Source organism: Chroicocephalus ridibundus, chromosome 7, assembly GCF_963924245.1.
Source record: "Chroicocephalus ridibundus chromosome 7, bChrRid1.1, whole genome shotgun sequence".
Taxonomy (NCBI): Eukaryota; Metazoa; Chordata; class Aves; order Charadriiformes; family Laridae; genus Chroicocephalus; species Chroicocephalus ridibundus.
In genome coordinates, this window is record NC_086290.1 from 55,080,290 (window position 1) to 55,106,509 (window position 26,220).

The 26,220-nt window shown below is 63.0% G+C and overlaps 3 protein-coding genes across 5 annotated transcripts; 1 reads left to right on the forward strand and 2 right to left on the reverse strand.

Annotated features, from left to right (window-relative positions):
* Positions 1-399: 399 nt before the first annotated feature.
* On the reverse strand, positions 400-11,205 carry TRAF4 (TNF receptor associated factor 4). Of its 2 annotated transcripts, none has more exons than XM_063341458.1 (7): positions 11,065-11,205; positions 3,781-3,832; positions 3,323-3,427; positions 3,069-3,230; positions 2,175-2,336; positions 1,946-2,101; positions 400-1,435 (listed from the first exon to the last, which is right to left on the reverse strand). In XM_063341458.1, exons 1-7 carry the CDS (start codon positions 11,121-11,123, stop codon positions 803-805), a joined length of 1,329 nt encoding a protein of 442 aa, XP_063197528.1. In that variant the 5' UTR covers positions 11,124-11,205; the 3' UTR covers positions 400-802. The 2 variants fall into 2 exon arrangements, with proteins under 2 accessions (XP_063197528.1, XP_063197526.1); XM_063341456.1 differs by lacking the exon at positions 11,065-11,205 and adding an exon at positions 6,504-6,725 and having other exon boundaries at positions 404-1,435.
* Positions 11,206-12,206: 1,001 nt separating this feature from the next.
* On the reverse strand, positions 12,207-24,942 carry NEK8 (NIMA related kinase 8). 2 transcript variants are annotated; one of them, XM_063341455.1, is made up of 15 exons: positions 24,810-24,942; positions 22,173-22,378; positions 20,894-21,126; positions 20,007-20,138; positions 19,606-19,814; positions 19,119-19,198; positions 18,374-18,555; positions 17,990-18,140; positions 16,883-16,959; positions 15,572-15,689; positions 15,124-15,274; positions 14,729-14,892; positions 14,343-14,501; positions 14,010-14,168; positions 12,207-12,347 (listed from the first exon to the last, which is right to left on the reverse strand). In XM_063341455.1, the coding sequence occupies exons 2-15, from the start codon at positions 22,306-22,308 to the stop codon at positions 12,319-12,321; spliced, it is 1,980 nt and encodes a 659-aa protein (XP_063197525.1). In that variant the 5' UTR covers positions 22,309-22,378; positions 24,810-24,942; the 3' UTR covers positions 12,207-12,318. The 2 variants fall into 2 exon arrangements, with proteins under 2 accessions (XP_063197525.1, XP_063197524.1); XM_063341454.1 differs by lacking the exon at positions 24,810-24,942 and adding an exon at positions 22,785-23,778.
* Positions 23,827-26,167, forward strand: TLCD1 (TLC domain containing 1). The gene is made up of 4 exons (XM_063341459.1): positions 23,827-24,342; positions 24,484-24,566; positions 24,870-24,952; positions 25,418-26,167. Exons 1-4 carry the CDS (start codon positions 24,146-24,148, stop codon positions 25,811-25,813), a joined length of 759 nt encoding a protein of 252 aa, XP_063197529.1. The 5' UTR covers positions 23,827-24,145; the 3' UTR covers positions 25,814-26,167.
* Positions 26,168-26,220: the final 53 nt, after the last annotated feature.

Here is a 26,220-nt window from a genome sequence, read left to right on the forward strand (position 1 = left end):
CACTGTCCCCCGCCATTGCCTCGTCTGCTCCGCAGCCCTGCCTCCCCCCGCGGCTCTAATTACCCCAGAGCTAACGAGGGGCTGGGGGGGGGCACGGATGCTGCAGGACAACAGCACCCCAGGGCTGGTGACACCCCCCCCACCCCCTCCCCGACACCGGCGATTACCGAATTAACCGTCTCCATCTGAGCCCGTCTGCTGCGGGATGTGGGTCAGGGATTACCCCCCCTCCGCGCCCCCCCCAGCCCCCCCCGAGGTGCTGGGGACAGGGGTCCCCCCCGTCCCATCCCCGGCCGGGGGAAGGAAGGAGGTTCAGGCGGCCGTAATAAATACAAGAAAAGTTTATTGAAAAAGAAAAAAACCAAAAAAAAAACCAAAAACCAAAAGAAGAGGCGGGGAGGGGGCAGCGGGCCCCGGCCCGGAGTAATAAATAACAACCGTGCTCCCGGCGGGGGGGGGGGACCAGCTTACAAAATATGGCTCTGGGGTCCCTAGCGAGGATGGCGGGGGCTGCCGGCCCCTCCTCGGTGAGGGGCTTGGGGGGCCCAGCCCCCCGGCACCCCCGGGCACCTGAGAAGGGGCTGCAGGGGGTCCCGGCCCCGGGGGGTGGGGGGGGGGGACGGGGGGGAGCAGCCCCAGCCCCTGCCTACCTGAGAGCCGCTGGCTGCGGCCGCCGCGGCGTCCCCAGAGCAGGGCCACCGGCTGCGGGCAGGGGCTCAGCACCATGTGGGGCGCCCCCCCGGGGCGGGTGCCCGGTTCACGTCCTGTCCCCCCCCCAGCCCCGTCCCCGGGACAGCGGGGCTCAGGCCAGGATCTTCTGCGGGATCTCCACGGAGGCTTTGATGAAGATGGCGTTGTCCCGCACGTAGTTCCGCTTCTTGATGTCCTCGTGGGAGATGAACTTGGGGTAGCCGAAGCCCAGGGTGCTCTCGTCCAGGGAGCTGCGGGAGACTCCCGGCTTCTGGAAGTTTTTCCAGTTGGGATCGGGGTGGAAGGTCTCGGTGATGTGCTGGGGCTTGGAGAGCGAAGGGTCGCTCTGGTCCAGCAAGGAGAAGGTGACGCGGTAGGAGAAGGGCCACTCCAGCAGGTTGTCGTACTCGCCCGGCAGCACGCGGATGTAGACGGAGAGGTGGCTGCTCTCCCCGCTCCCGTTCCCGTTGAGGAAAGCCGAGACCTGGAGCTTGTAGCCGTACTTGTGGGTGTAGAAAGGGGGGCTGAAGAACTCGTAGTTGCTGCGGGCTTTGGCCTCCTGCAGCTTGCGGGCGTAGTCGGCGATCTTCCAGATGAGGGTCCCGTCGCTGCTCACCGACAGCTCCTCCACGTCCCGCCGCAGCTCCAGGATCTCCTGCCGCTGCCGGCTCACCAGGGCGCACACCATGCCCAGGTGCGCCTTGGTGCTCTCCTCCAGGTGCCGGCCCATGGCCAGCTTGGGGCACTGCGGGGACAACGGCACCGTCAGCCAGCACAGGACAGCGTGGGGACACAGGGTGGGACAGGACAGGAGAAAGACGCCACGGGGATGTCACGGAGATGGCGTTGGGGCATGGGGGTACCGGAGCAGGATGGCACGGGGATGCCCTGGGGACACAGGGAGGCCTGGTTGAGATGGCATGAGGACACCTGGATGAGATGGCATGAGGACACAGGGATGCCATGGGGACAGCGGGACACCTGGTCGAGATGGCATGGGGACACAGGGACACCTGGTCGAGATGGCATGGGGACACTTGGGTGGCAAAGCCACACGGGGGTGAGGCGGGACAAGGACGGGGACACCACGGCGCTACATGGATGGGACAGAGAACAGGGGCACCACCGGGGATGGGTCAGATGTCAGGGCAGAGGTGTGGGGATGCTGCGGGGCACAGGCATGCCATGGTGGGGATGGCACAAGGATGCCATGGTGGGGATGGGGACACTGGCACAGGGACGGGGACGCACTCACCCGGTGCTTGCAGCCAGCTTCCTTGAAGGGACACAGCAGCATGGCCGTGTTGCAGCTCTCCTTGAGGTGGGTGGGCACGTCCTCCCGGGCGATGCTGGGCGTCCCGCACTGGTTGGGGCAGGGCACGGGGTACCGGGGACACTGGTACTGGTGGTTCTGGGGACGGAGAGCGGCCGTCAGATGGGGCCGGGAGCCGGTGGGACGAGAGTCCCCGTGGGCCCCGTCTCACCTGGATGGTGTCGAAGACGAACTCCTTGGCGCAGTAGGTGCAGGGCTGGGTGCGCTTGGGGCACTCGGCCAGGGCGTGCTGGGACAGCAGGCGCCGCATCATGCGGGCCCCGCACTTGTTCTCGCAGTACACGCTCTCCTGGGGACACGTGCCCTGGTGGCCCTGGGGACCGCGGCAGCATCGTCACCCTCCGGCTGCCCGCACGGGCCAGCCCTGCCAGGGATGGGACCATGCGGTGCCCCCCCATAGTGTCCACCACCCAGGCTCTCTCCCCAGGTTGGGCTCCCCCCCATAGTGTCATGCGCTGTCCCCACGGCTAGGCTGTGTCCCCCATGGTGTCCCCCACCCAAGCTGTCCCCATGGCCAGGCTGTGTCCCCCCATGGTGTCCCCCATTCAGGCTTTGTGCCCACGGCCAGGCTGTGTCACCCAACGCGTCCCCCATCCAGCCTCTGTCCCCATGGCCAGGTTGTGTCCCTCACGGTATCCTCCATTCAAGCTGCCCCCATTGCCAAGCTGTGTCCCCCATGGTGCCCCCCATCCAGCCTCTGTCCCCATGGCCAGGCTGTGCCCCCGAAGGCATCCCCCATCTGGGCTCTGTCCCACGACCAGGTTGTGTCCCCATAGTGTCCCCTATCCAGGCCCTGTTCCCATGGCCAAGCTGTGTCCCCATGGTGTCCCCCATCCAGGTTGTCCCCATGGCCAGGCTGTGTCCCCACGGTGCCCTGCAGCCCATCTAGGTCCCCACGTTGCACCCCCAGCCTGGCTACACCCCCCATGATGCCCGCAGCCAGCCCACGTCCCCCATCACACCCCTGCCAGCTGTGTCCCCCGCAGTGTCCCCACCACGGCCATGAACGCTGGCATGGTGGCTCCCCCCGGCTCCAGTTGCCTACCTCGAAGGCCTCCCCGGTGAAGTCGCTGGCGCAGAACTCGCACTTGACCCGGCGCTTGGGGCAGCCGTGCTGGACGTGCTCGGGCAGGTCGCGGCGGCTCAGCTTGGCGCTGCACCGGTTGGGGCAGGGGATGACGTTGAAGCCGCAGGTGCCCAGATGGGCCTGGGGGAGGGGGGCATAGAGAGGGTGAGGGGGCAGCCGTGGGGTGCACCCTTGGCCCCTCCCCAACACCACACCATCCTGCCGGACCCTACCTGGAGGTGCTTGATGAGCCCGGTCCAGCGGCAGCCCTCCTCGCTGTGGATGCAGCGGATGGCCAGGCTCAGCACCTGCGCCTCCAGCTCCGGGTCGGGGTAGATCTGGGGAAGCGGCACCGGAGGATCAGCATCCCGCACCGGGTCGCAGGGGGGCACGAGGACCCCCCCCCCACCCCACCCCAAGCCCAGCAGCCTGGCCGGCGGCCGCAGGCACGCTGCCCGGGGGCCGGATCCCCCCCACCGGCACACGAACAAGCGTCCTTTGTTGGGGGTGGGTTTCCGTTCCCCGGCCCCGCGGCACAAAGGGCTCTTGCTTCCGCGCGGGCGCCCGTGCCAGGCCGGCGCGGCTGTGCCAGGCGGGTGTGCGGAGCCCGGGGACAGCCCCTTGGTGGGGGACACAGGTGACGGGGACGTCCCCTTGGAGCGGGAGTACCCCGTCCACGTGCCAGGCTCACCTTGGCATAGTCCAGGGGCAGCTGGTCCTCCGGGCACTTGAAAACGCCTTCACTGCAAGACACAGAGAGGGGTCAGGATCACGCAGGGCTGGGGGACGCAGAGTCACCGGTGCCATGATGTCCCACGGGGTCCCCCGCCATCCCGCCAGAGGACATCGGTGCTGCCCCTCTGCCGCCAAGCGCTCGCCCCGCACCAAATCCAGCCGTGGCCCTCGGGGAGCCGCAGCCCTAATCCCGCTCCATCTGTCTGAGCTGGGAAATGCCCCCGCCAGACAACCCCCGGGGCAGACCCCCCCTGCCCGAGCTGGGTACGGCGGCCGCGGTCCCTGGGGGCCTGGGCCAGCCGCCATGAGCGTGGCACCATCTGGAGCCCCGGCAGCCCCCTCGCCCACCCCGGCCCCCCCAGGATTAAGGCAGGGTGCCGGCAGCTGGCTGGGAGCGGTGCCGGCAGGGGACACAGGCACCCACAGCCCCAGGTGCTGGGGCCCAAGCGGGGGTGGGGGGGACACAACAGCTGGGCGCCAGATGTGCAGCCCGGATGCACAGCCCCCGGGGCTCCCGCTCCACAGGAAATGGCCCCACCAGCCACTGCGGTGAGCCGGGACAGGGGACAGGCAGCCATCCCAGAGGGGTCCCCATCCTGCTGGGCCCCCAGGATGGGGTGCTCTACTCGAGAGCCGTCCCCAGGCTGGGAATGGTCCCATTAAACCCTGACCTCTGGAGGGATGAGGACAGAGCTGTGACGTGGCTGGCCAGGAGCCACCATCACTCCAGCCCCCACGACACCGTGCCTGGGGACAGACACGGGTGGCACCCCATACGCCACCCCTGATGCACATTGGGGTGGGAGGCCATGGGTGCTGCCCACAGGGACACACAGCAGGGACCCCAGGGCTCTGGCGTCCCCAAGGTGGCTCCGGACGAGGCCGCCAGGTCACCCTGCCCGCACGCAGCCCCTGCACTTCTAATCACCGCGCGCCCTTGGCAGGCGCCGGCGCAGCCTCCACCAGGGCTGCCAAAGGGATGCGAGACGGCGCGACGGAGCCAGCAGTGCCACCCGGCACGTGCTGGCCTGGGATGGCCGGGCACGGCACAGCGACACCCCCTGTGGCCACCAGCCCTGTGACGGCGTGCCAAGGGACCCCCAGGAAAAACCACCCCAGTGCTGCGGGGTGCCAGCCCCACGGGGCACGGCCACATCCAGCCCTGCCACGTGCCCAATCCGGGTGTTTCCATGGGAGTCACCGGGTACCCACTGAGATAAGGTGCTCACGGACGGGGCCGGGCACCCAGCCCTTTCCGGGGAGCCCATGGCTGCCGTTGCCCCACGGCTGGCATCGTCCCAGGGCTGGCATCACCCTGCCGCCTTTCCAGGGGCCGCGGGCCCTGCCTGCGCCCCGCGCGCGGTGTCGGGGTGCCGGAGCTGGCAGGGGGAAGCGGGAGGGTGACCCGAAGCCAGCGCCTAATCCCCGACAAAGCCTCCCCATTCCTCACGCTCGGCCGGGCAGGGAATGTGCTGAGGCAGCGCCCGGGGGGGGACCGTCCTTGCCTCTGACCTTCGCGGCGTGTCGGGGCGCAGCGAGGTGACGGGGCAGGGGACCCCCTGGCACACACACACCACCCCCCCGTACCCCCCCCCCCGCCCCCAGCGGGACTGGAGGGCTCAGCCCAGGAGATCCACAAACCTGATCCGCTGCAAACGTCCCCGGGGAGGGGTGTCTCGGTGCGGGGGACCCCGGTGTCCGGCCGCCCCGGTAGAGCCGGGGGTGCCCGCGGGGCGGGTGCGGGAGGGGAGCGGAGGCGCTGCCTGGCACCGGCCCCGGGGAACGCCCGGTTTCGTAGAAACCAGCCAGTGGCGACCGTGCCCGCGGGGCCCCCCGGCCCGGGCAAAGGTCTCCTCGGCGGGGCGAGGCGCAGCCGGAGGCGGTGGCGGAAACCGGGGCCCGGGGTGACGCTTGGCACCGCCGCACACCCGCCCCGGGGGAGGGCACGGACACCCCCTCGCCGTGCTGCTGCGGAACCTTCGTCCCCGCACCGGGCACGGTGGCCAAAAATCAGCCCCGGTGGTCAAAAAACAGCCCCGGTGGTCAAAAAAACAGCCCCGGTGGTCAAAAAAACAGCCCCGGTTTGGCAGCCCCGGTTGGCTACCGGTACCTGGGCCGGGGCTGCCAAACCGCGGGGGGGCGGAAAGGGCCCCGTCCCCTCGCTCCCAGCGAGCACCCACGGCCGGGTCGCGCTCACCCGTGTCCGGACCCCCCTTCCCCCCCTCCCCGGTCTCTTCCTCCGGCGGGGCCGGGGCAGGAAGGGGTTAAGCACAAATCTTTGTAAACGCTCGAAACTCGCCGCTCCGGGCTCCAGCCGGCCCTCCTCTTCCTCCTCCTCCTCCTCCTCCTCCTCACCGAGAGGGGCCACGGGCCGCTGCACCCCGCGGTGCGGCTGTCACGGCCCCGGGCGCGCCCCCTCCCCGGCCCGGGGCACCCCCGGGGAACCCCGCGCTCCCCGGCCCGGGGCTCCCCGCACCCCCGGGCACCCCGCAGCCCTCCCCGGGGCACCCGGGTCCGACGGGGTGGGAGGGTCGGGGGAGAAGAATCACCTACTGCCCCCCGGTGTGCGGACCCCCGGATCGGGGGGTGACTCTCAGGGGGAGGGGGGGGGGGGGCGGGGGAAGGGGTGCGCGACATGACGCCATGTCGGGGCGGCCGTGGCGTCCCGTCGGGGCTCACCTGAGGAACTCCTGCAGGCAGGTGTCGCAGAAGCGGTGGCCGCAGGTGGAGACGCGGACGGGCTCCCGCATGGGCTTCCCGCAGAGCGGGCACAGCACCCGCCGCCGCGGCCGCTCCAGCAGCTTGTAGTCGTAGCCCGGCATCCCGCCGCCCCGCTCGCCTCCGCCGCTCCCCGCTCGCCTCCGCCGCGCTCCCTCGCCCGGCTCCGCCCGGGGGCCGGACGGGGCGGTGGAACCGGCCTGACACCGCCCCGCGCCCGGGGCCGGGGCCGGGGGCCGGGCACCGGCACCGCCTCCCTCCCGGCTCCGCCTCCCCGCCCCGCCGCCACCGGGATGGAGCGGCCCCGACACCCCCGGGGCTCGGGGGGCAGCGCCTCGGGCAAGGCACGTCCGGCGGGGGTTGGGACCCACCGCACCGGGGACAGGCACCCTGGAGGGTTTGGGACCCCCCCCGTACGGGGGACAGCCACCCCGGGGGGTCTAGGGAGCATCACACCGGGCACAGCCACCCGGGGGGAGTTTGGGACCCACCGTACTGGGGACAGCCACCCCGGGGGGTTTTGGGACCCACTGCAGCGGGCACAGCCCCTCCGGGGGGGGGTTGGGACCCACCGTACTGGGGACAGCCACCTCGGGGGGTTTTGGGACCCACTGCAGCGGGCACAGCCCCTCGGGGGGGGGTTGGGACCCACCGTACTGGGGAAAGCCACCCCGGGGGGTTTTGGGATCCACCGCACCAGGGATAGCCCCCCTGAGGGTTTGGGGAGCATCACATCGGGCACAGCCAGCCGGGGGGGGTTTGAGACCCACTGCAGTGGGCACAGCCCCTCCGGGGGGGGTTTAGGACCCACCACAGCAGGTAAAGCCCCCCCGGGGGTTTGGGGAGCATCGCATCAGACACAGCCACCCCAGGAGCTTGTGCACAACCTGCAGAGCCCCCCTTGCCCGGCCACAGCCTCCCCTGGCCCAGGGCCGGGCTCTGGCCCCCGGGGTGGGGGCACACACCATGCTGTCCTCACTGACCCCGTGTCCCCTCCTCGGCAGCGGGGTGCCCCGGGGGTACCACACTCCCGCACACAGCCCCTGGGGGGGACGGTTCCCGCCCTCTCCTCCTGCAGACAGTGCCCCATGTCCCAGCCGGCACCCACGGCAGGGTCTGGGCTGGGAAACGAGGCAGCAGGACATGGAGGGTCTGCCCTGACCCCCCCCATATGGCGCAGGGACAAGGGGGACTGCACACTCCCATGGCTTCGTCTTGCTCTGAGCTCGCACCCCAGGGCTGCAAGGCAAGAGCATCCCTCCGGCCCGCAGTCTCTAACCTCTGAGCAGGGGCTTGGAAAAGGGAGAATAAAAGAAAAAAAAAAAAAAATCCTGTCTGGCTCCAGCCCCCACTTCACTCTTTCAGAAACCGGAGCAGCATATGGGAGTATTTGCCCCTTTCCCTAGAGATGGAGAGGAGCAGATGACAGGCTGCGAGCATGTGTTAGTCCCACCAACGCGCGCTCCAGCCAGCTTCCCATTAAGGGCGGCAGTTGCTCCAGACCCAAATGTTAGCAGTTTTCAATTAGCAAATGGCAGAGGAGAGGGATTCCTGGGGGACACGCTAAGCAAGTCAAGCTCTATCACTTGTCACTCAAGGAGCTCACGTTACTCTTCTCCCCGAGAGGCTCTGCTTAAAATAAAATCCTCCAGCAGCCCGGGGGCGGGGGGGGAGAAAGGCGGGCAGCCTGCCCGCTCTCGCTGCCGGAGCCGCCAACAAGGGGACGGGTGGCTGATTTCGGGGGTTACCCCGAGGGATAACAGGTTACCCTGCCACAGCCTGAGCCGCAAACAGCTCCTGACACCCAAATAGCGGGGAAGCTTGTACCGGAGTATGTCGAGCATGAACAGCCACCGCGGGGGTCTTTTCCGAGGGAGGCGACTTAGCCGTCAGCCCGCTCGGATGGGGGGAGAGCAGCGAGCTAAACTTTAACCAGCTCCCAGAGAACCTGGAAACCCAACGCGTGAAAACAAACGACGGTGGGCAACGTTCAGAGAGCAGCGGGGTGCACCTCCGGGCTGCCGTGGGGGTGACAGCCTGGGGTGGCGATGCTCTTGGCTCGGTTTGCTCAGAGCTGTGACCCACCCCCCCACCCCAGGGCAGGATCTATATTCAGCCCCGCTGTCCATCTGGTTCTGCCACTAAGTCACCGCAACGCCCCGGAGCCAGGCTCCCCTCCCAACAGGAGAAAGGCGCTGCCCCAGACACCCGCCCCGACACGCTGTGACCCGGCCCTGTCTAAAAACCGTCCCTGGACACCGCTACGGGACCGGGTTCCAGCCAAAAGGACGAGCCCTCGGACCCGTGTGTCATTGTCCCGGGGGGCCGGGGGGGACTCCCCAGGGCTCCCCCGCAGAAGGCATAGGACGCAGCACTCCTGCCTGCTCAGAAAGCCTGCGTCTCCAATGACAGGCACGAAACAGCCGAGTTTTATCACTATTTACTGCTTCTCTTTGATGTTTTAAAAATTTTTCTTCCCTAACCCTCACTAAAGAGCACCTCCGCTAATTAGCCAGGAGCTGACAAAGCCATCAGAAGGCGCTGGCAGTGCCGGCAGGACGGCTGGGAGGTGTCAGACCCTGCAAACAAAGATCCCCTCCTTTTCCCCTTCTCCCTAACACCCTCCTCGCACTCAACATCACAGCCAGGCGTTTGTCTCACACAAAGGCGACGCACAACCTCCGGGCAGGGCAATTCCCTTTGTACAGGCGATATGTTCCCCGTCCCCCCCATGACAGGTCAGTCCTTGAATCCAGCTGGGCTCGGGGAGGCCTCCTGCCTTCTCCCCCCAGCCTCTCCCTGCCCTGCGCCCCTGCTCTATCCGTCTGCCTCGTGTTTAAACCGGAGGGAGAGAAAACCAGCGCTCCGGCTTCTAAAGAAGTGAAGGTGGAGCATTTCGCCCCGGGGAAAGGAGCGGGGAGAGTCTTCTCCCTGCTTCTGGGGACTCGTGGCCAGGGAAGGCGGGGGGGGTAAGGGCAGCGGGGCGGCTGGACAGACGGACGGCAGCCGCACCTTCTGCCAAGCCTCGTGGGAACGGGGATACGACCACGACAGAGGTGCCGGAATCAAATCAAAACAGCTCCGGCATCAGCAGGCGGTTTGGGCTGTTTCCTGCTGACAGCGGTGGTCCCAGCTCAGCAGGACGTTACGGAGCACGGGAACGGGGATGGGCTTTCCCTGGGTGACAATGACCAGAGGGGACCCGCACCCGTTGCGATGCACAAGAGCAGGCAGCCTCGTCCGCACATCGCCTCCCCTGCTCACTCCCTTCCTTAGCAGGAAGAGCCACGGCGATGCGGCTCATCCACCACCGCCTCGGCGGGACGCGGGAACAAAACCAGGATAAAGGGAGAAGCCCTGAGACCTGCAGTTTTCACCGGGAGCTTCTGCAGGGAAACAAAGCAGCAGACGTGAGGAATGCAACTGGCCTATTTGCCCGGGCTGCTTTCTGCCTCCGGCAGCGCGGACATGCCTCGGCTTGTCGTTTCAAGAGCTATTGTTGCTCGGGGCTGGGGGCCTCTTTGTTTCCTTTACCCTTTCGCCAGGCTTGGTCACAGCCCGGTATTAAATTATTCAAATCATCTTCGCTGGGCTTCACAGCTGAAATCCTGCACCGAGCGCACAGGCTGCAAAATCCCGAGGGCTCTCCAGCCCTCGCCATGAGCCCCCAACCCAGCACAAAGCACGCTGGTCCATACTGGTTCCCCCTGCCCGGCGCGAAGGGTCCCGATAACATGAGCTTGCGACGCCTCCAGCCCCAGCGCTGCCGTGCAAAGGCATCATGAAGCCATAAAACAACCCACCTAACGCCAGCGGGCTCACCCCTGGATTTGGCAGCCCAGCTGGAGAAGGGGGAGCCCAGCTCTTGGGGCTGCACGTGGCCCTTGGAGCGGTGGCGTTTTTGGTGCCACCATTGGCAAGGTGAAGGGTGGCAGAGCCCTCTGTCCTGCCTGTCCCGAGCTGCCCCTCGGCCCTGGCGAGGCTGTAGCAGGAAAACCAGCCCCTTCTTATGGGCTGTAGAGTGAGGGGAGCCCCGAAAGCCGAGCACGACACCGCCAAGGGAAATCTGGTGCTGCGGGAGCTGGTGCTGCCAGCTCAGCGCAGGGAGGAGAGGCAGCGGCCCAGAGGGGCTTCGAGGCAATTTAACCCAGCCCTGCAATTATTCTGGTGCCCAGGTTGTTCTGGGAGAGGAGAACACCTTCCCCTCCACCAAGGCCGGGCTGCCGGAGCCGTCCCTGTAACCTGCAGCACAAAGCCAGTGCCAAGGGACTGGCAGAGCCTTTGAATGCAAGTCGGCTTCCTGGGATAGCAGGGTGTAACCGCCTGCAAAGGCAGCTCCACAAGAAACAAAAACGGCAGGGAAAAACCCATGCACCCACCCCGCCAGGAGCCAAAGAGGGAGGCCGCGTCTGCAGTCAGGGCTGCACCCGCCTCTCCCGGCTGGACGGGACCTGCTCCCTTCCCCAGCCGGAGCCCGGGAGGCGAGGGAGGAAAGAGCATGAGACCTGCAGAAATTCATTACCTTTCACATGACAGAGGGATCAGTCGGCTTCTACCAGAGCCCGTCGAGGTTTCCCTCATTGAAAACAGGAAAGAATCACAAAAATAATTAGAGAGATTTCATCTCAGCCAGCTTATGAAAGCACTGACTTTATACACAACAGATTGGCAACAGCACAAAGATGGATGTGAAAGGCAAGAGCATTTGCAATGTCAGACAGATCAGAGACAGAAGCTCATCAAAAAATGGCCCAGGGCAGATGTAAGTTAAAAAAAGAAAAGAGGAGGAGAAAAAAAGGAAAGGAAACGACCCTTCTGGAGATAAAAACCATAACTCCTGCCTGTGACATGGTGATATGCCCCCTCCCGCCTGCAGAAAGGATCCCTGGTGAAAACTCATCATCTCCCTGGAGAGATCTGGGTTAAAAAACTTCAATTAGTGACAGTCGCTGGCTGTGTTTTGCTGCCTTCCACTAGCTCAGCTGGGAGCCAGTGAGCTGGTCAGCAACAGGATTTAGGGGCCTGAGGACAAACGTCAGCTGGAGGATCCTCCGATGAGCTCCGGGGGCCAGGGGAGGCTGTAATTGGAAAGCGCCAGGCAGCATTTCGGGAGAGCGAGCCGGGCTGCGCCGCACGGAGATGCTGCTCGTGCCGGGTTCAGCCAGCCGTGCAGGCCAGGACCCCCAAAAGCGTGATGAAGAGCTCAACAAACGGGCGAAACGTTTTAAGGGGGGGGGGGGGTGGTGGGAAAGGACAGACTTCTCTAATTAGAAAAGAGGTTTGCACTTAGTCACCCAGCATAACGCCTGGGGCCCTAACTCCAGACGCTGCTGTGCAAAGGCTGACAGCTCTCTCAGACACCGAGCTGTCAGCCTGGGCTTTGTAACCAGAGACAGTTTCCACGGGGGAAAACAACCTCTGTGCTCCTCACCCTTCCACACAGGCACTTCTAGCGGGGAGGGGCAGAGCCCCAGCGTGACCCCCTGAACACAGCCCCCCGAGCTCCGGGGACGTCTGCCCCACGGCAGCAGCTCTCGGGCACTGGAGGTTCACAGTGACCCGCGTTGATTCGGTAAGTGAGACCGGCTCCGGTTCCGTGGGAACCATCGTTAGGAGCTCCCTGTTTCCAGACCGCAGCGGAGGAGCTCCCGTGTTCGCGGACGCGGGTCCGAGCCAGGCCGCAGCGGGCAGCAGCGAGAGGACAGGCATGCCGGGCAGCCAGAGGTGCTTCCACATCTGCACGACGAGGCTGGATACGGCCCCTCTCAACTCAAACTCACTGGGCAGGCGACTCTTCCACGGCAGCTGAAACACAAAGGGCAAGGACCAAGAATAAGCTGGAAGCCACCATTTCGATGAAGCTACAGCGAGGAATGCCCTGCCCCACACAGGCCAGATACCGGACAGATGGGCACCGCAATACCTATCCCGCTACCCTAGGAAGCATCTGCAAGGCCTCGGGAAGAGGCAATGCCCAGCACACAGAGCCCAAGCAGGAGGAAATGCAATCTTTTGACGCTCGTGCCCTCCTCCTCCTCTCCAGCACGCCTGGCTTCTCCCAGTTATTCCTGTGTTTGCAGTGAGGTTGAGAGAAGGGCGCAGCAGCAGCCTCACGATAAAGTGGGCAGAAGCCCAAGCCAGTCAAAACCAGCATTGGCTGCACGGGAGGAAACCGCAGAGCGGTGGAGAACTGCTGCCCCAAAAGGTGAAGCACCGCTCGCCTGTGCCAGCACCCTCTCCGGGCCAGATCACAGCCAGAGCTGACAGCTGCAATGACATCAAATGTGTCACCGGCTCTTGTGTTCTCTTTGGAGAAGTTTCTAGGCAAACCGAGCTGTGCGAAAGCCCAAAATCAGATCTCAGCTTTTTACAGAGCTCTGGATGCGCTCCGGTTACTGAGGAACGCTGGAGCAGGCGAGGCTGCTGCCCCGACGCCACTGCTGCTGAGTTTGTACTCCCGGTACCGGCGAGTTGAGGTTTTGGACTGGGCAGTGCAGAGGGACAGCAGTGGGGCTACAGTGGGGGCTACGCGCTCAGTCTCTGCTCTTACACTGCTGCAGGTGGGAGCCCAGAAACCAGCTGCCACGGAGCGCGGGGTGACTCCGGCAGCGGAAGGGGAGAGCAGCCTGCAGCCTTCCTGCAGAAACAAACCCCTTTTACTCCCGTGACAAATGCCCTACTTGTTCCCGAGCCCGGGGACTCAGCCATTCCCTCTCCCCTTCACATGGCAGCGCGCATCACGTGAGAGCTCGGCGCTCACAGGGGAGGAACGGGAGCCACGGCTGATTCCGCTGCGCTGGGGCAGTCAGCCGGGCCTCCTCCCCTCCGGGGTGTAATTAGCCTCCTTGAAGTGGGCTGGGACTGGAATCCCTCAGCCCAGCGCTGAGGCCATAATCAGCCCGGCAGAGGAGGAAGAAAGGCCCCTCCAGCAGTCTGGGCCAGGCTCCCATCATACATCCAGGCAACGGAAGGGCAGGTCACCCCATGGGCACGTTTTAACCACGCAACGATGCCGCCTTTGGCCCAAGCAGAGAAGAACCACAAAACCATCGCTATCTTTTCCAAACCACAATGGAAAGCCAGCAGCCAAAATGACGCCTCAAATCTCAGCTTCTATTTCAGCAGCACCAATTAGAAAGCTGCTCTTTTAGGATACTCGGTGGACTGTCCGCATACCAGCTCCCCACCGCCCACAGCTTGGCCACTCCACTTGTCTGGGAGTGCACAAGACCATTTCTGCTGTCCCTCTGCTCTCACAGCCCAGTGGAAGTGGCAGTTTCACAGTGCTGCATAGCAGAAAGGGAATTTTTATGGGTTTTGAGTTATTTCTGTTCATCTACAGCTCGAGAGAGAGTAGAATAACACAGAGCTTATGTGCCAGGGTGACTTGGTACAGCTCCGGTCACAAGGCATTGTGTCTGGCTGGGCCCTCATGACAGAAATAAGAGTAACAAAGCCTCTACTCACGCTTTACTGCCAGCAGCGTGTTCCCGTGGCAGCAGGCTACGGAGGTCACCAGGTATGGATGCGTCTCCTCCAGCTGCACTGGCCTTGGGGCTCCCGTTTCCTCGTCCTTCCTGCCCAAGCGTCCCCTGGCTCCTTTCCCCCACGTGCACACCTCGCCGTCTGCAGGAGGATATATACCCCTTGCTGCACACAGAGCTCACCAGCAAACCAGCCTCCCATCTCCCCAGTACCGCCCTGGGCTATCTCCGAGGCTTGCCTTGGCCACAGCATGGACTGTAGGCAGAGGAAAGCCAGGGTGTGCTGCAGACCAGGATACAGGGGCTTCAGCCTCACCTGCTCCGATGGCCACGGTGAAGGCATCCCCACAAGCCACCACGGTGACCTTCATCGCCTGGAGCCCCACAACCAGGTGGGGTACTCGGCTGTTGCGGCAGGAGTTGGTGCCCAGCTGCCCGTGCTGGTTGCTCCCAAAGGTGTAACACTGACCAGAAGCTGAGAAGAGACAAGAGAAACAACTAATGCAACAACAGATGATGCACTGAAGCCCCTGAAGCTCTTTGCTGTCTACCATGCCGAACCTCCTGCTCCACAGAGCTCCAACACGGGGAGCAGGGTGCCTCATAAGCCTCTCTGAAGCCTCTGCCCATGGGAAATGGAGCCAGGAGGAGGACAGTGAAAACGCAGGTCCCCCCTCAGGGATTTGGACACACACTCCTCACCTGTGACTGCAGCCGAGTGCGCTGTACCGATGTCAGCACACACAATTGGCTCATGGTTCAAGGGGGCTGACTGGGCACAGGTGAACATGGTGGCTTCTTCCACCTGGTCCTCTGGGGAAGGCTCTTCTGCTGAGCTGATCCGATCTAGGCCCAGCTTGTTACACCTGCACAGAGAAAAGCACAGTTCAGCGCTGGACAAATGCAGCCTGGCACAGATCCCGCAGAGACAAAGCCTGCCCTAGGATAACCGCACCACCGGCAGCAAGATGCTGGGGAGCAGGATCACACAGAGATGTCTTCTAGAGCCCCTTGCTCCCTCTTCCTGGGCTGGACACAGATGGACAGTCCCAGGAGGCTGTAGGCAAGCTCCGGAGCACAGACCCTCACCCCTTTACCTGTTGCTCCCACAAGCAAGAATCTGGTTCTTCACTGTGAGGACCATGGAGGAATCGATGCCGCAGATGACCCTCTGAGCCTCATGCTCCAGCGGGACTGTGACCTGCTGGGGAGAGTTGTGGCACTCCAGGGTACCCAGCCCAAGCCGACCTGGCAGGAGGAACAAAGCAGGACGCAACTGATGGCAACACACAAACTGAGCAAACCCCATTAGCAATAGCATCAACATAGCTGCCGCAAGATCCCAGCCTGGGACCTATTGCCATAGAAGGCAGCGAAACCCAAAGCAGGGGGGCCCTGGTATGCGGTGAAGCAGCTGCAACTCTTCCACACCCACCTAGCCTGGCACATCTGGAGAGGACTGTGGGCAAGCGGGGCCAGCGAGGGGAGTGGGAACAGGCAATGGAAAGCACAAGCCCTCTGTTTTGCAAAGCAGACATCTCTTACCATTATCCCCCCTGCCCCAGGCAAACACTTCCCGTTCATTGGAAACCGCCAGGACGTGAGACGCGCCACAGGCCACCTGCACCATCTCGTAGCCCAGCAGGGCCTCCACGATCTTGGGCTGGCAGGGGAAGAGCAGCAGCCGTCAGCCGAGACCTCCCACCCTGCCCGGCTGCTCCCATCCCTCCCACCCGGCCCCCCCAGTCTCAACACAACGCTGGCAGCATCCCAGTTTTCATCCAACACAAACACCAGAGAATATCTTTTTTTTTTTTTTTTTTGTTCCAAACAGTCTTCAAAGGGTTTAGAGACTACGTGCACATAGCACAGAAGATAATGCAAACATCTCTGGGGCGGAAGAAAGCGAGAAAGCAGCCAGCACAACGGTTTGGAGAGGGAATAGGTTCAGCCGAAGGGTTGGGATTCGCCCCCCTGCCCATGTGGGGAGTGCCAGGGGCTGTTAACGCACGCTCTGAGCAGGCAGGGGCTTGGTGCAGGATGCGTTGGCTGAAAGGCTCTTGTGCAGAGGAGCTGCGAGCTATCGGCTACATATTCGTTAGGGTGTGGAGGGACCGGGATCTCCACATTTCGCCCAGCCCCTGCTGTGACCTGCTGTTAGATCTGACACCCCGCCATAGCGAGTCTCATTCTCATTATCTTCTTCAATGAAAAGCACCATTTGTTGAGACCTGGCTGCTGCTCCCAATTGGTCTCCCCCCGCCTCCCCCCCAGGCAATAAGCACCGAGCAGCTCAGCTCCAGACCGAGCAGGAATGAAGGAGCAAGCTGACCACAGTGACAAATGGCAACCAGTCCCCAGGCTCGGCTGGAAGCCATCGGCTGCTGCCACATCCGAGGGCAGGCAAGGAAGAAGCTGGAAGGGAGCGACTGGGCCCTCAGCCCCAGTGCTCCGAGCCAATCGGAAACGCACAGCTCTTCTTTAAATACTGGCTCTTTTGAAAAATAACTTTTCTCAGTGAACCCTGGCAGCTGCAGGCCAAGAGTGAAGCAGGCAGGTGTGTGATTGGAGGCAGCCTCCAAGCTGGGTGCCTGCCAACAGCAACCACAAGGCAGCTCTTGACTTCCCCCACGCTCAAAGGGATCATTGTGTAGGGGGGGGAAGAGAGAAAGAGAGAGGCAGGTTGGGTCTTTTAAAACCCGCAGTGACAGGGGGAGGAGGGGGAGGGCGTCGGATGCCGGAGCACGCCTGGGATGCACATCCCTGGAGCTAGGATGAGCCTTCTCACATGGTGCAGAAGGCACGATCCATCCTCTACCTTGGGGGAACAAGGCGCCCAGCACCCTCACGACAAACCTGGCTTACGTCCGTGAAGTTTCCGTGCCCCAAACAGCCATTGCTGCCGCTGCCGAAAGTCATGATTATCCCCCTGTCTGGAAAAGCAGAAAGAAGTCATGTTACTGGCACACGTGAGGCCCTGCAAGGCACGCACAGCCCGTGGCTCCCAGGACAGCGGCTCTGCTTGGACCCACTCTGACTCATAACTTGCTGGGGGGGGCTAGAGGCCTTCAGCGAGCTTCCAGAGAGCGGCAGCTTCAATGCACGGTGACAACTCACCAAAGGAACAGCAGATGATAGGAGAGCGCTGAGATAACATTATTGCAGCTGTGTGCGCAGGAGCTGCTAACTCCACGGTCTGTCGAGGTGTTAAAATACACGGAGGCACTCACTGAGCAGCCGCCCAGCACAGGGGTGGCAGGAAACGCCACGGAGAGGTAGGAAAAACACATGCCTACAAAGTTTGCCAGTTGCATATCTGTCATTTGCTGCCCTGATCCCCAGCAGAAGTTCAAACAGGGCTCGGCTCCCAGAGGACCACTGGGAGGACTTTGCTCCGCAAACACGGCCTCGGGCTGGTGCGCATGCTCCACTCCCAGCCAAAACGCCTCCTGACCCACTCTAAGGGGGCTTCAGACCCTGCCTTCCTGCAGCTGAGGACAACCGGCCACGCAGGAGCTCATGCTGACTCCTCACTGCAACGCCAGTCACCGCTGGTCACTGCTGGTGTCTGTGTCACACTCACAGAGTATGTGACAGAGAAACCCTGAACTTCCCAGACACTCCTCACACTGCAGTCCCCACTGTACAGGCCAGTTGTGGCTTCAGGTGACCAGTGCAGCCAGGACAACAAACAGGGGTGATCTGCGACCCTCCCCACACCACACAGACCTCTGGGACCAAGCTGACCAGTGTGGCATCATAAGAGGACCATGCCTGCCATTTCTGACCCCCACCCGATGTTACGTGAGAGGCCACAGAGGCCTTTGTGTCACGCCAGCTCAGTGCATCTCTTGGGTTCCTCTCTGAGCAGGCTCCCCAGGCAGTCATGCTGCATTTGCAGGCCAGCTGCCATGCAGAGGCGTCTGGGACTCAGCCGAGCGAAGGCAGGAGGCAGCAGCTCACCTGTGAGGCAGGCTGTGAAGAGATCACCGCAGGACACGTGCTTGATGGTCACGCCAGACTGGCCCTCCAGAAAGCGAGACACAAACTGAGGCTGGAGCTGCTCGGTGGCTCCTGGGAGAGAAGGGCCTCCCGCAGCACCCATCGGAGGAGCCTGGCGGAGAGAAGCCACGTCAGCTGCTGCACCTCTGTGCAGCAAGAGCTGGGTTGGAGAACTCAGATGCGCCCCTTCCCACAGGCTGAGGAGTGTTACCCGCACTCTGGACTGGACCGTGGTCCTGGGGGACGCAGCACCAGGGCCTACGCACTGAGCAGAAATATCTCCTCAGAAATCTCATATCTGAGCCTTTCACGGCCACTACCTGCCCCAGTTACCTCATCACTCACCTCCCACATGATGAGCCGCCCTGATTTGGTGACCCCAGCCTTCTGCGTCCTGCCAGCAGAGACCTGCACCACTTCGGTGTTAAGCATGGGCAGGCGCAGGGGGGTGGTGATCCCGCTCCCCCAGGTGTAGATGGACGACAGCGGAGGAGGGATTCCTGTCCTGGCTGAACCACCTCGAACACCTGTGGGTCAAAGAGAAATTGTGAACACAGAGCTCTGACTCTCTTCCCACAGGAGGAGAAATGACAGCAGCCACCCAGTCTGGGTGCCAGCAGAGCTGCCTGCCAGCCAGCAGAGCCAGACCAGCACCGGTCCAAGGCTGGCAAGGGGCTGCTGGGGAGCTCCCAGCCAGGGCTGAGAGAAGCACATGGGAACGGCTCTTTGTATTTTATCCCAGAATTGGGGGAAGTGGCACCACAACAGATCTAGCTAATTGTTACCAGTGCCAGCTGCACTGCCCAGCGCTGCCACATCCCCCCTCAGCACCCCCAGCTGGTTCTCAGCCTTTGCTGGGAACAGCAGAGACTTGATTCAAGGGTTCAAAAACCTAGAAGAGGCAGCTGGAGAAAGAGCGCTGCTTGGTCCCCAGAGCCAAGGTGCCCATGGGCTCCTCCAGGGCTCAAGGAAGTTGAAGTCTCTTAACTTCCTCTCTCCAGATGCTCGGGTGCCTCTCTGATCCCCTGACATCCAAGGGAAAGGGTCCTTCCAAATGGAGCTGTGTTGAACACACCGTGCCAGGACTCACCCCTGGGCCTGGCACTGCTCACTCGTCCCCCCGTCCGGCTATGGGTCACTGTCGGCACTGGAGCCAAGGGCTTTTCAGGCCTGCCAAAACAAAATTCAGTCCTTAATGTCAGCTCGACCCCAGAGGTCCTGCAGAGCCCTCAGTCACAGTCTGGGCAGAGCTACAGCATAAGCCATGGCTGAATAGCTCACAGAATTGCCTCGGTAGGTGCTTTAAACCACCTGAGAGAGGGGAGTTGGCATCAGTTTGCTTCCCCCTGAGCTCACAACTCTATTCGCTGTTACTGTAATGACAAGCCCACACCTGCCGTGGCCCCGAGCCACTGGGCCAGGCTCGGCCCGCAGCAGCTGCACATTGGGTAACGCAGGAGAGCTGCATGGGGACGACGCTCTCTTCAGAGCTCCTAACAGAGCCAGTCAGCCGGTCAGACACGTTGTGGGCTGTGGCAGCTCCTCCCAAGGGACACTTAGGTGGCAGAATCACTTGCCTTCTCATTTTGACACTGCCTACATCGGTGTAGAGGTTCAGAAGGGGCCGAATGCAGATGGCCTGGGCCATGATCTCATTCAGCTGGGGCCGCTTGGAAGGATCCAGGTTCAGCATGCTGAGGATGAGCTGGCGCAGGTCAGGGCTGTATCTATCCGATATTGGGGCAAACGTCCCGCTCATGATCTTCAATACTAAGGCAGGAAGATTCTGGAGAGAGAACGAGCGAGAGACAAACAGTGGCTGGGCAGTCAGAGGTGAGGCCAAGGAGCAAGAAGTTCTCAGCACTGCCCTCTGCCTTCACACCTCCAGGCTCGGTGAGAAGAGTGATCCAAGCATACATTTTCACCTCTGTAAGAGGCCACGGCTCCCTGTGCTACATGTAAACCCTCTCCCTCTTACCGCAGCTTCGAAAGCCCTCTTGAGGCTGGCGAGTTCGTACAGCACGCAGCCCAAAGCCCAGATATCACTCTTCTGGTTGTAAGGCTTCCCTTCACAGAGCTCTGGGGAGATGTAGCACGGAGTTCCCACAACCTAGAAGAGACAAAGAAATTTACCGTGATGCTGTGAAACTGGGGCAGCGAGGTGGAAAGAGAAAGGCTCAATTTAGAGCCCAGTGCGCAGGCTGGCTAGAGCACCACCAACCAAAGCTTAGCAGAGCTGAGCTTTTGTTCTCTGGTGTCAACATCTGCCTGACAATCTCAGTAAAAAACATGCAGATTTGCTTTTCTGGTGACCTCCCTTCCACATACAGAGATCACCTCTAATTTGGCTCCTATCCACTTGAGAGAATCAGAGCCCAGAGCAACGAGCGTGATATAAACGTCTAGTCAGATTAGACCAGGTGGCAAATGATACCCAAGTCTCAAGCAGAGAGAGGAGATTAAGACAAGGCAGAATGGCGGGGCACGGGCAGGAATTCAGTTGCCAAGTACGTGTCAGACGATCCTGCAAACATCACCCCTCCCACTGTGACAGTGGGAGGAACTCTATCTACCCTCACCAGTGGGTCCAGACACCTAGGCTCTCCCAGGCATGGGCAGGCACATCTTTCTCACGTTTTTGCAGCCCACAGAGCTGCAACAAACTTGGGCGTGAAGACAATCAGCCTGTATAAACTTCAAGAAGCAAAGCAGCACTGTGGCACGTGGATGTGGCCTGCTGCAAGCATGCTATATCCAACCTCGCTGCCTACAGCAGCTTCCAAGAGACTACTGTGAGCCAAGTCCTGAGTTTCCAGCCTGCTGCCATGGTGGTAAGTAGCTCCCCTGCAAAGCCAGGCCACCCACCGTGTAGGCTTTACTCTTGCTGCTCAAGATTTTGGAGATGCCAAAGTCTCCGATCTTGACAATCATGCGATGTTTGTCCAAGAGGATGTTCTGAGTCTTCAGGTCGCGGTGCAGGATCTGCTTGGTGTGCACGTGGTGAAGAGCCAGGAGGATCTGCACGAAGAAGTGCAGGATGGTGTCCTCATCCAGCAAGGAGTTACAGCGCTTATGAATAAACTCCGCTAGCGTACCCCCTGCAAAGAACAACAAAGAGCTATCGGCAAGGGTGGCTGCACAGGGCAGCGCAAACCCAGCCTAAAAGCCCAGGGGATTTAGCCACGGCATCTTAACAAGCCAAGCGCATGGGAAAAAGCACATCCTGGTGGGACACGCAGTGCGTTCTCCAACGCTCCCGAGACGTTGCGGAGAACAATGGCAGCACAGTTGGTGGGACGAAGAAACAGCGAGAGAGAAGTTATTGTTGACATATTGTCAAAGGCAGCAGGAAAAGAAACGCTAAAATTACAGCTCTTGGAGGAGAACATAAACCTCGATGGCAGAACAAGATAAGCCTGTTCTGCAAAAGAGAATTCTTGCAGTCCGAGAGGCCACGTGGCACGGAGAGGCCCCTATCAAGAAGGGGAGGTCCAGATTCAGGGCTCCCGTACAACTTTTAACAAACCTTCATGCAAATGTTGATTTAATCTTAAACTTCACAGCAAATTTCGTTAGAAATCACACCTTCCCACACAGAGCTGTGGGACCAACAGCGTGGCCGAGAGCTGACACAGGGAAACGTATGTGAAACCTCAGCCACGGGCAGATGGTAGCGCATTTATCAGGGGTGTTAGAAATCTCTTTGTTTTGGATATGATTAGAAGGCATAAGGCATACAACCACAGAATTACAGAATGGTTGAGCTTGGAAGGCACCTTGGGAGGTCCTCTGGTCCAACGCCCTGCTCAAGCAGGGCCACCAATAGCAGGTTGCCCAGGACTATGACCTATCTTTTGAGTATCTCCAAGGATATCTCCACAGCCTCTCTGGGCAACCTATGCCAATGCTCAGTCATGTGGCTCATGGTCAACTTGGTGTCCACCAGGACCCCCAGATGCTTTTCTGCAAAAATATCTGTTCAAGAGAGATGTGTTTGGATTCTCTAGGGGTCCAAAGCACAGGATCTTTACTAAAGAGCACAACACGGGGCCACAGCAGCCTGACCCAAGGAGAGCTGAGGGCTTGGCATCCCCCGGACCTGCCAAGAAACCAGCCACAGGGGCTGGGGGAGACCGGGGCCCACCTGGGGCATACTCCATGGCGATCATGAGTGCCTTGTCCTCCAGGAAGTTCTCGTAGTACTCGATGACGTTGGGGTGGCTGAGCAGCTTGAGGACCTGGCACTCGTTCTGTGCTGCCAGCCGCTCATCCTTGCTCATCTGCTCCACCGGGATCTGCTTCAGGATCACCAGCTTCTGGTCGGCCTTGCGCAGGCACAGGTGCACGATGCTGCGGGACGGGGACAGGGCCTCAGCGGGGGGTGTGTGTGGGAAGGGCCTGGCCACCATCCTGGGGTGACACATGGCCCCTGTCCCCCCCGTTGCCATAGTAACAGTGCCTGCAATCCCCCCCCCGCCGGGTGTCACACACCCAGTACCGTGTCACCCCATCGCCATGGCAACAGCCAGGGCCTATCCTCCCCCCCCCCACCAGGGTGCCACATGCCGGCTGACCCCCACGTTACCATGGCGACAGGGCCCGTGCACCTTGTTGCCATGGTAACCCGGCCTGCGGTCCCCCACCCCACCCCGCCGTGCCATAGGCCCGGCACCCCCCATTCCCACGCGTTGCCACCCTAAAAAGGCATGGAGACCCCCTTTCCCCCCGCCCGGTGCCCCCCCGGCGCCGCCCTCACCCGAAGGCCCCTCTCCCCACCACCCGGATCCGCTCGTATTTCTCCATCACTGCCCCGGCCGGGCCTGGGCTCCTCCCGTCTCCATGGAGACACTTCCGGGAGCCGCTACGGCGGCCGCGGGCGGACGAAACACCGCGGGCCGCGCCCGTTCCGCCCCCCCGCCATGTGTGTAGGGCCTGCGCGGGGCGCGGCGGGAGAGAGGGTAATGGCACCCCGAGGCGGCCTGGATGAGCCCCCCCGCTTGAGTGGGCCCCCCGGTGCCACGGGAAGCCGGGACGCCTGTGGCAACACCGCGGGAGAGGTGTTTGGGATGCCCCGAGCCTGCCCCCCCGCGCCGGCTGGGGGGTCCCCGCAGGACACCCCGCACGGCCAGAAAGCGGCGGTGCCCGCAGCAGCCTCCTGCCCCACAGCCCCGAGTCTGGGGGAGCACCCATCCCGGGGTGGCTGTGCTGCTGAACGGACAGGGACAAGGGAGCTGGATCCCCTCCTTGCCCCCCCCAGCCCCGCTATAGACCCCCCAGGACCACCAGCAGCCCCGCTGGGGCCGGCCATGGTGGCGTGGAAAGGGGGGGCCGTGCCCTACACCCAGGGCTGGCTGCCCCTGTCGCGGCGCGGGGTACAGGGACGGCGGTGGCAGTGCCACCGAGGCCATGCCACGTGGCCATGCTGCCATCTAGCGACACCGACTCACCGACGGGGGCGGGTAGGGACCACCCCCCCCCCCCCCGCCAGCCAGCGCCCAGTGTCCTGCACTGGGGCGGTGGGGGGCAGCGACGGGGCAGGACACCCCCACACGCAGGAACCCGCACGCACCCGTGTCGCGGTGCCCACAGCGCCGCCCTCACCCCGCCCAATATTGCGGAGGAGCCCCCAACATTCCCGGGGACCCCCGCCATGTCTTCGCGGGGGCTGTTTGCGGGTGCCCCCGCCAGTTTGGCGCCAATTTTTTTCCCGGGAACAGCGGTTTTCCCGCCACCCCCGGCGCTACAACACCCCCCCTCCCCACTCCCACCACCCCCCGGGGCGGGCAGCCACGCGGTGCCCGGCACACGCACACGGTGGCCCGGACAGATGTGCGGGGCCCGGGCCAGCTGTGCAGCGCTGGGGCAGATGTGCGGGGCCCCGCAAGCCGACGGGGGGGCGTGGTCAGATGGAGGCGTGTACCACGGAGGCGTGGTCAGGGAGGAGGCGTGGCTAGGGAGGGTCCATGTCCAATAGGGAGGCGTGGCCCGGGAGGGGGCGTGGTTAAGGACTGGGCAGTCCAATGGAGAGGCGTGGTCCGATAAGGGGGCGTGGTCAGTAAAGAGGCGTGGTCACCATAGCCCCCGCCCCTCGGCCCCGGTCGGCCGGAGCTGGCCGCGATGGGCCCGGGCTGGCGGACGGCCTCGGCGGCGCTGGTGGGCGGCAGCGTGGCGATCTTCGGGGGGCTGCGACGAGCCGCGCTGGCCCTGCCCCGGCCCGACGCCGTGCGGAGCCGCCCCAGCCGCGTCTGGCGTTGGCGGAACCTCCTGGTCTCTTTCGCACACTCTGTGCTGGCTGGGCTATGGGCCCTCTTCAGGTACCGGGGCCGGGGGGGAGGCGGGCAGGGGCACGGTGCAGAGCGGGGGCTCCTCTTCCCTGGGGAGGCGGCACTGGTGGTCCCCGTGTCCCCTGTCCCAGGCTGACCCCCCTTCCCGCCTCTCCTCTCCTCTCCCCTCAGCCTCTGGCACTCCCCGGAGCTGCTCTCCGACATCCAGGACGGCTACAGCGTCTCAGGGCACCTGCTGGTCTGCTTCTCTTCAGGTAAGGAGCCAGGCAGGGCGATGGCTGCGGCCACCTCCATGGGTTCTGCCCGCTCCTTCCTCAGCCTCACCCGGGATGAACGCCTGGAGACTCCCCGTGCCTCCTGCCTTAATCACAAACAAGCATGGAGCCCGCAGGCTGCCAGCCCCCCGGGGCTCAGCCCTCTCCCCATGCTCAGCCAGGGCGGAGGCGTTTCTGACACCTAGAGCACAGTCACGCCACCCTGCCCCCCCCCCCCCTTACCTCAGCGGGTGACGGTGCACAAGCTGGACCCCACCTCAACACTCTCCCCTCGTCCCGCAGGCTACTTCATCCACGACAGCCTTGACATCATCTTCAACCACCAGTCCCGCTCATCCTGGGAGTACCTGGTGCACCACACCATGGTGAGTAGGGCCCTGGGGAGGCGAGGGGCCAGCACAGGGGGGGCTACCATGCACCCTGGGGCTCAGCCCATGCAGGTTTCGCGTGCTACGGCGGGGCAAGCCAGAGCCCTTCCCTCTGCCTCGCCCTGGCTGCCAGGTAGGTTGAGCATCAACAAGATGAGGGCGCCCGGGGGGGCAGGACATCTGCCAGCGTCGGCTCCAAGCACCAGGAGCCAGGCAGGCTGCCACGCCAGGCAAGGGAAGAGCCAGAGGCTGGTCCCAGCTCCCCACGAAGGGAGATGTGACTGGACCTGGGGGAACTGGCTCTCCGGACTGGTTTTCCCTTGGCCCAGGTGCCTGGGGGGGCTGCTGGGATCTCTGGGTGGGGGGGGAACAGCGCTGCGTACGCCCAAACCTGGACGGGGAAGGACTCGCCTTTCCCATGGCAAGGAGAGCTGACCCTTGCTGTGTCTCCACCACTCCCAGGCCATCTCTGCCTTCGTCTCGCTCATCATCACGGGTCGTTTCCTGGTGGCGGCGATGCTGCTGCTGCTGGTGGAGGTGAGCAACATCTTCCTCACCGTCCGCATGCTGCTGAAGATGAGCAATGTGCCTTCCCCGGCGCTCTACGAGGCCAACAAGTACGTCAACCTGGTGATGTACTTCGTCTTCCGCCTGGCGCCTCAGTCTTACCTCACCTGGTACTTCCTCCGCTACGTGGAGGTGCAGGGCCAGGGTGCCTTCCTCACTGCCAACCTCCTGCTGCTCGACGCCATGATCCTCATGTACTTCTCCCGCCTCCTCCGCTCTGATTTCTTCCCCTCTCTGCGCAAGGGCTCTGCGGGGAGAGACGTGGATGGTGAGAAGTTTCTGATAGACTGAGACGTGCGTGCCGAGGGGGGACCCGGGCTCCAGCTCCTGGAGGTCTTGGGCTCTCCAAACCTGCTCTGATGTGCCTTAGGGCTTGCTCCCTGGCCCCGGGGCCTGCCTTCACCCGCTCTGCTGCCTAAAAGCGCTTCCCTGCTGGACCAGCCCGACAGCCTCGCCAAGCCGCGGGGACACCGCCGAAGCCAGGGGCATGGCCGATGGAGAAGCAGCCCAAGCCGGCTTCCGCGCAGGCAGCTGGAGGGCCAGGGGTGGTTGCGTTTCGCAGCTGATGGCCTGAGAGGGTTGCAAGGGAAAGGGACGAGTCCCTCCCGTGGTGATGTTGGGTGTTATGTGCATTAAAATCGGTCTGTTTACTGCTGCCGCAGCACGCCTGGGCTGGCTTTCCTGTGGGGCAGAGCAGA

Bases quoted from the DNA above. Each gene is read 5' to 3' on its own strand.
- TRAF4 (XM_063341456.1), bottom strand. From the start codon at position 6,646: ATGCCGGGCTACGACTACAAGCTGCTGGAGCGGCCGCGGCGGCGGGTG. The intron at 2,102-2,174 runs GTGAGACGGGGC...CTCCGTCCCCAG, and splicing joins TCGTCTTCGACACCATCCAG to AACCACCAGTACCAGTGTCC. The intron at 1,436-1,945 runs GTGAGTGCGTCC...TTGTCCCCGCAG, and splicing joins AAGCTGGCTGCAAGCACCGG to TGCCCCAAGCTGGCCATGGG.
- NEK8 (XM_063341454.1), bottom strand. From the start codon at position 23,218: ATGGGTGCTCCCCCAGACTCGGGGCTGTGGGGCAGGAGGCTGCTGCGG. The intron at 22,379-22,784 runs GTGAGGGCGGCG...CCCGTCCCGCAG, and splicing joins GTGGGGAGAGGGGCCTTCGG to CATCGTGCACCTGTGCCTGC. The intron at 18,556-19,118 runs GTGAGTCCTGGC...TTTGACCCACAG, and splicing joins GAGCAGTGCCAGGCCCAGGG to GTGTTCGAGGTGGTTCAGCC.
- TLCD1 (XM_063341459.1), top strand. From the start codon at position 24,146: ATGGGCCCGGGCTGGCGGACGGCCTCGGCGGCGCTGGTGGGCGGCAGC. The intron at 24,343-24,483 runs GTACCGGGGCCG...CTCTCCCCTCAG, and splicing joins GGGCTATGGGCCCTCTTCAG to CCTCTGGCACTCCCCGGAGC. The intron at 24,953-25,417 runs GTGAGTAGGGCC...CACCACTCCCAG, and splicing joins ACCTGGTGCACCACACCATG to GCCATCTCTGCCTTCGTCTC.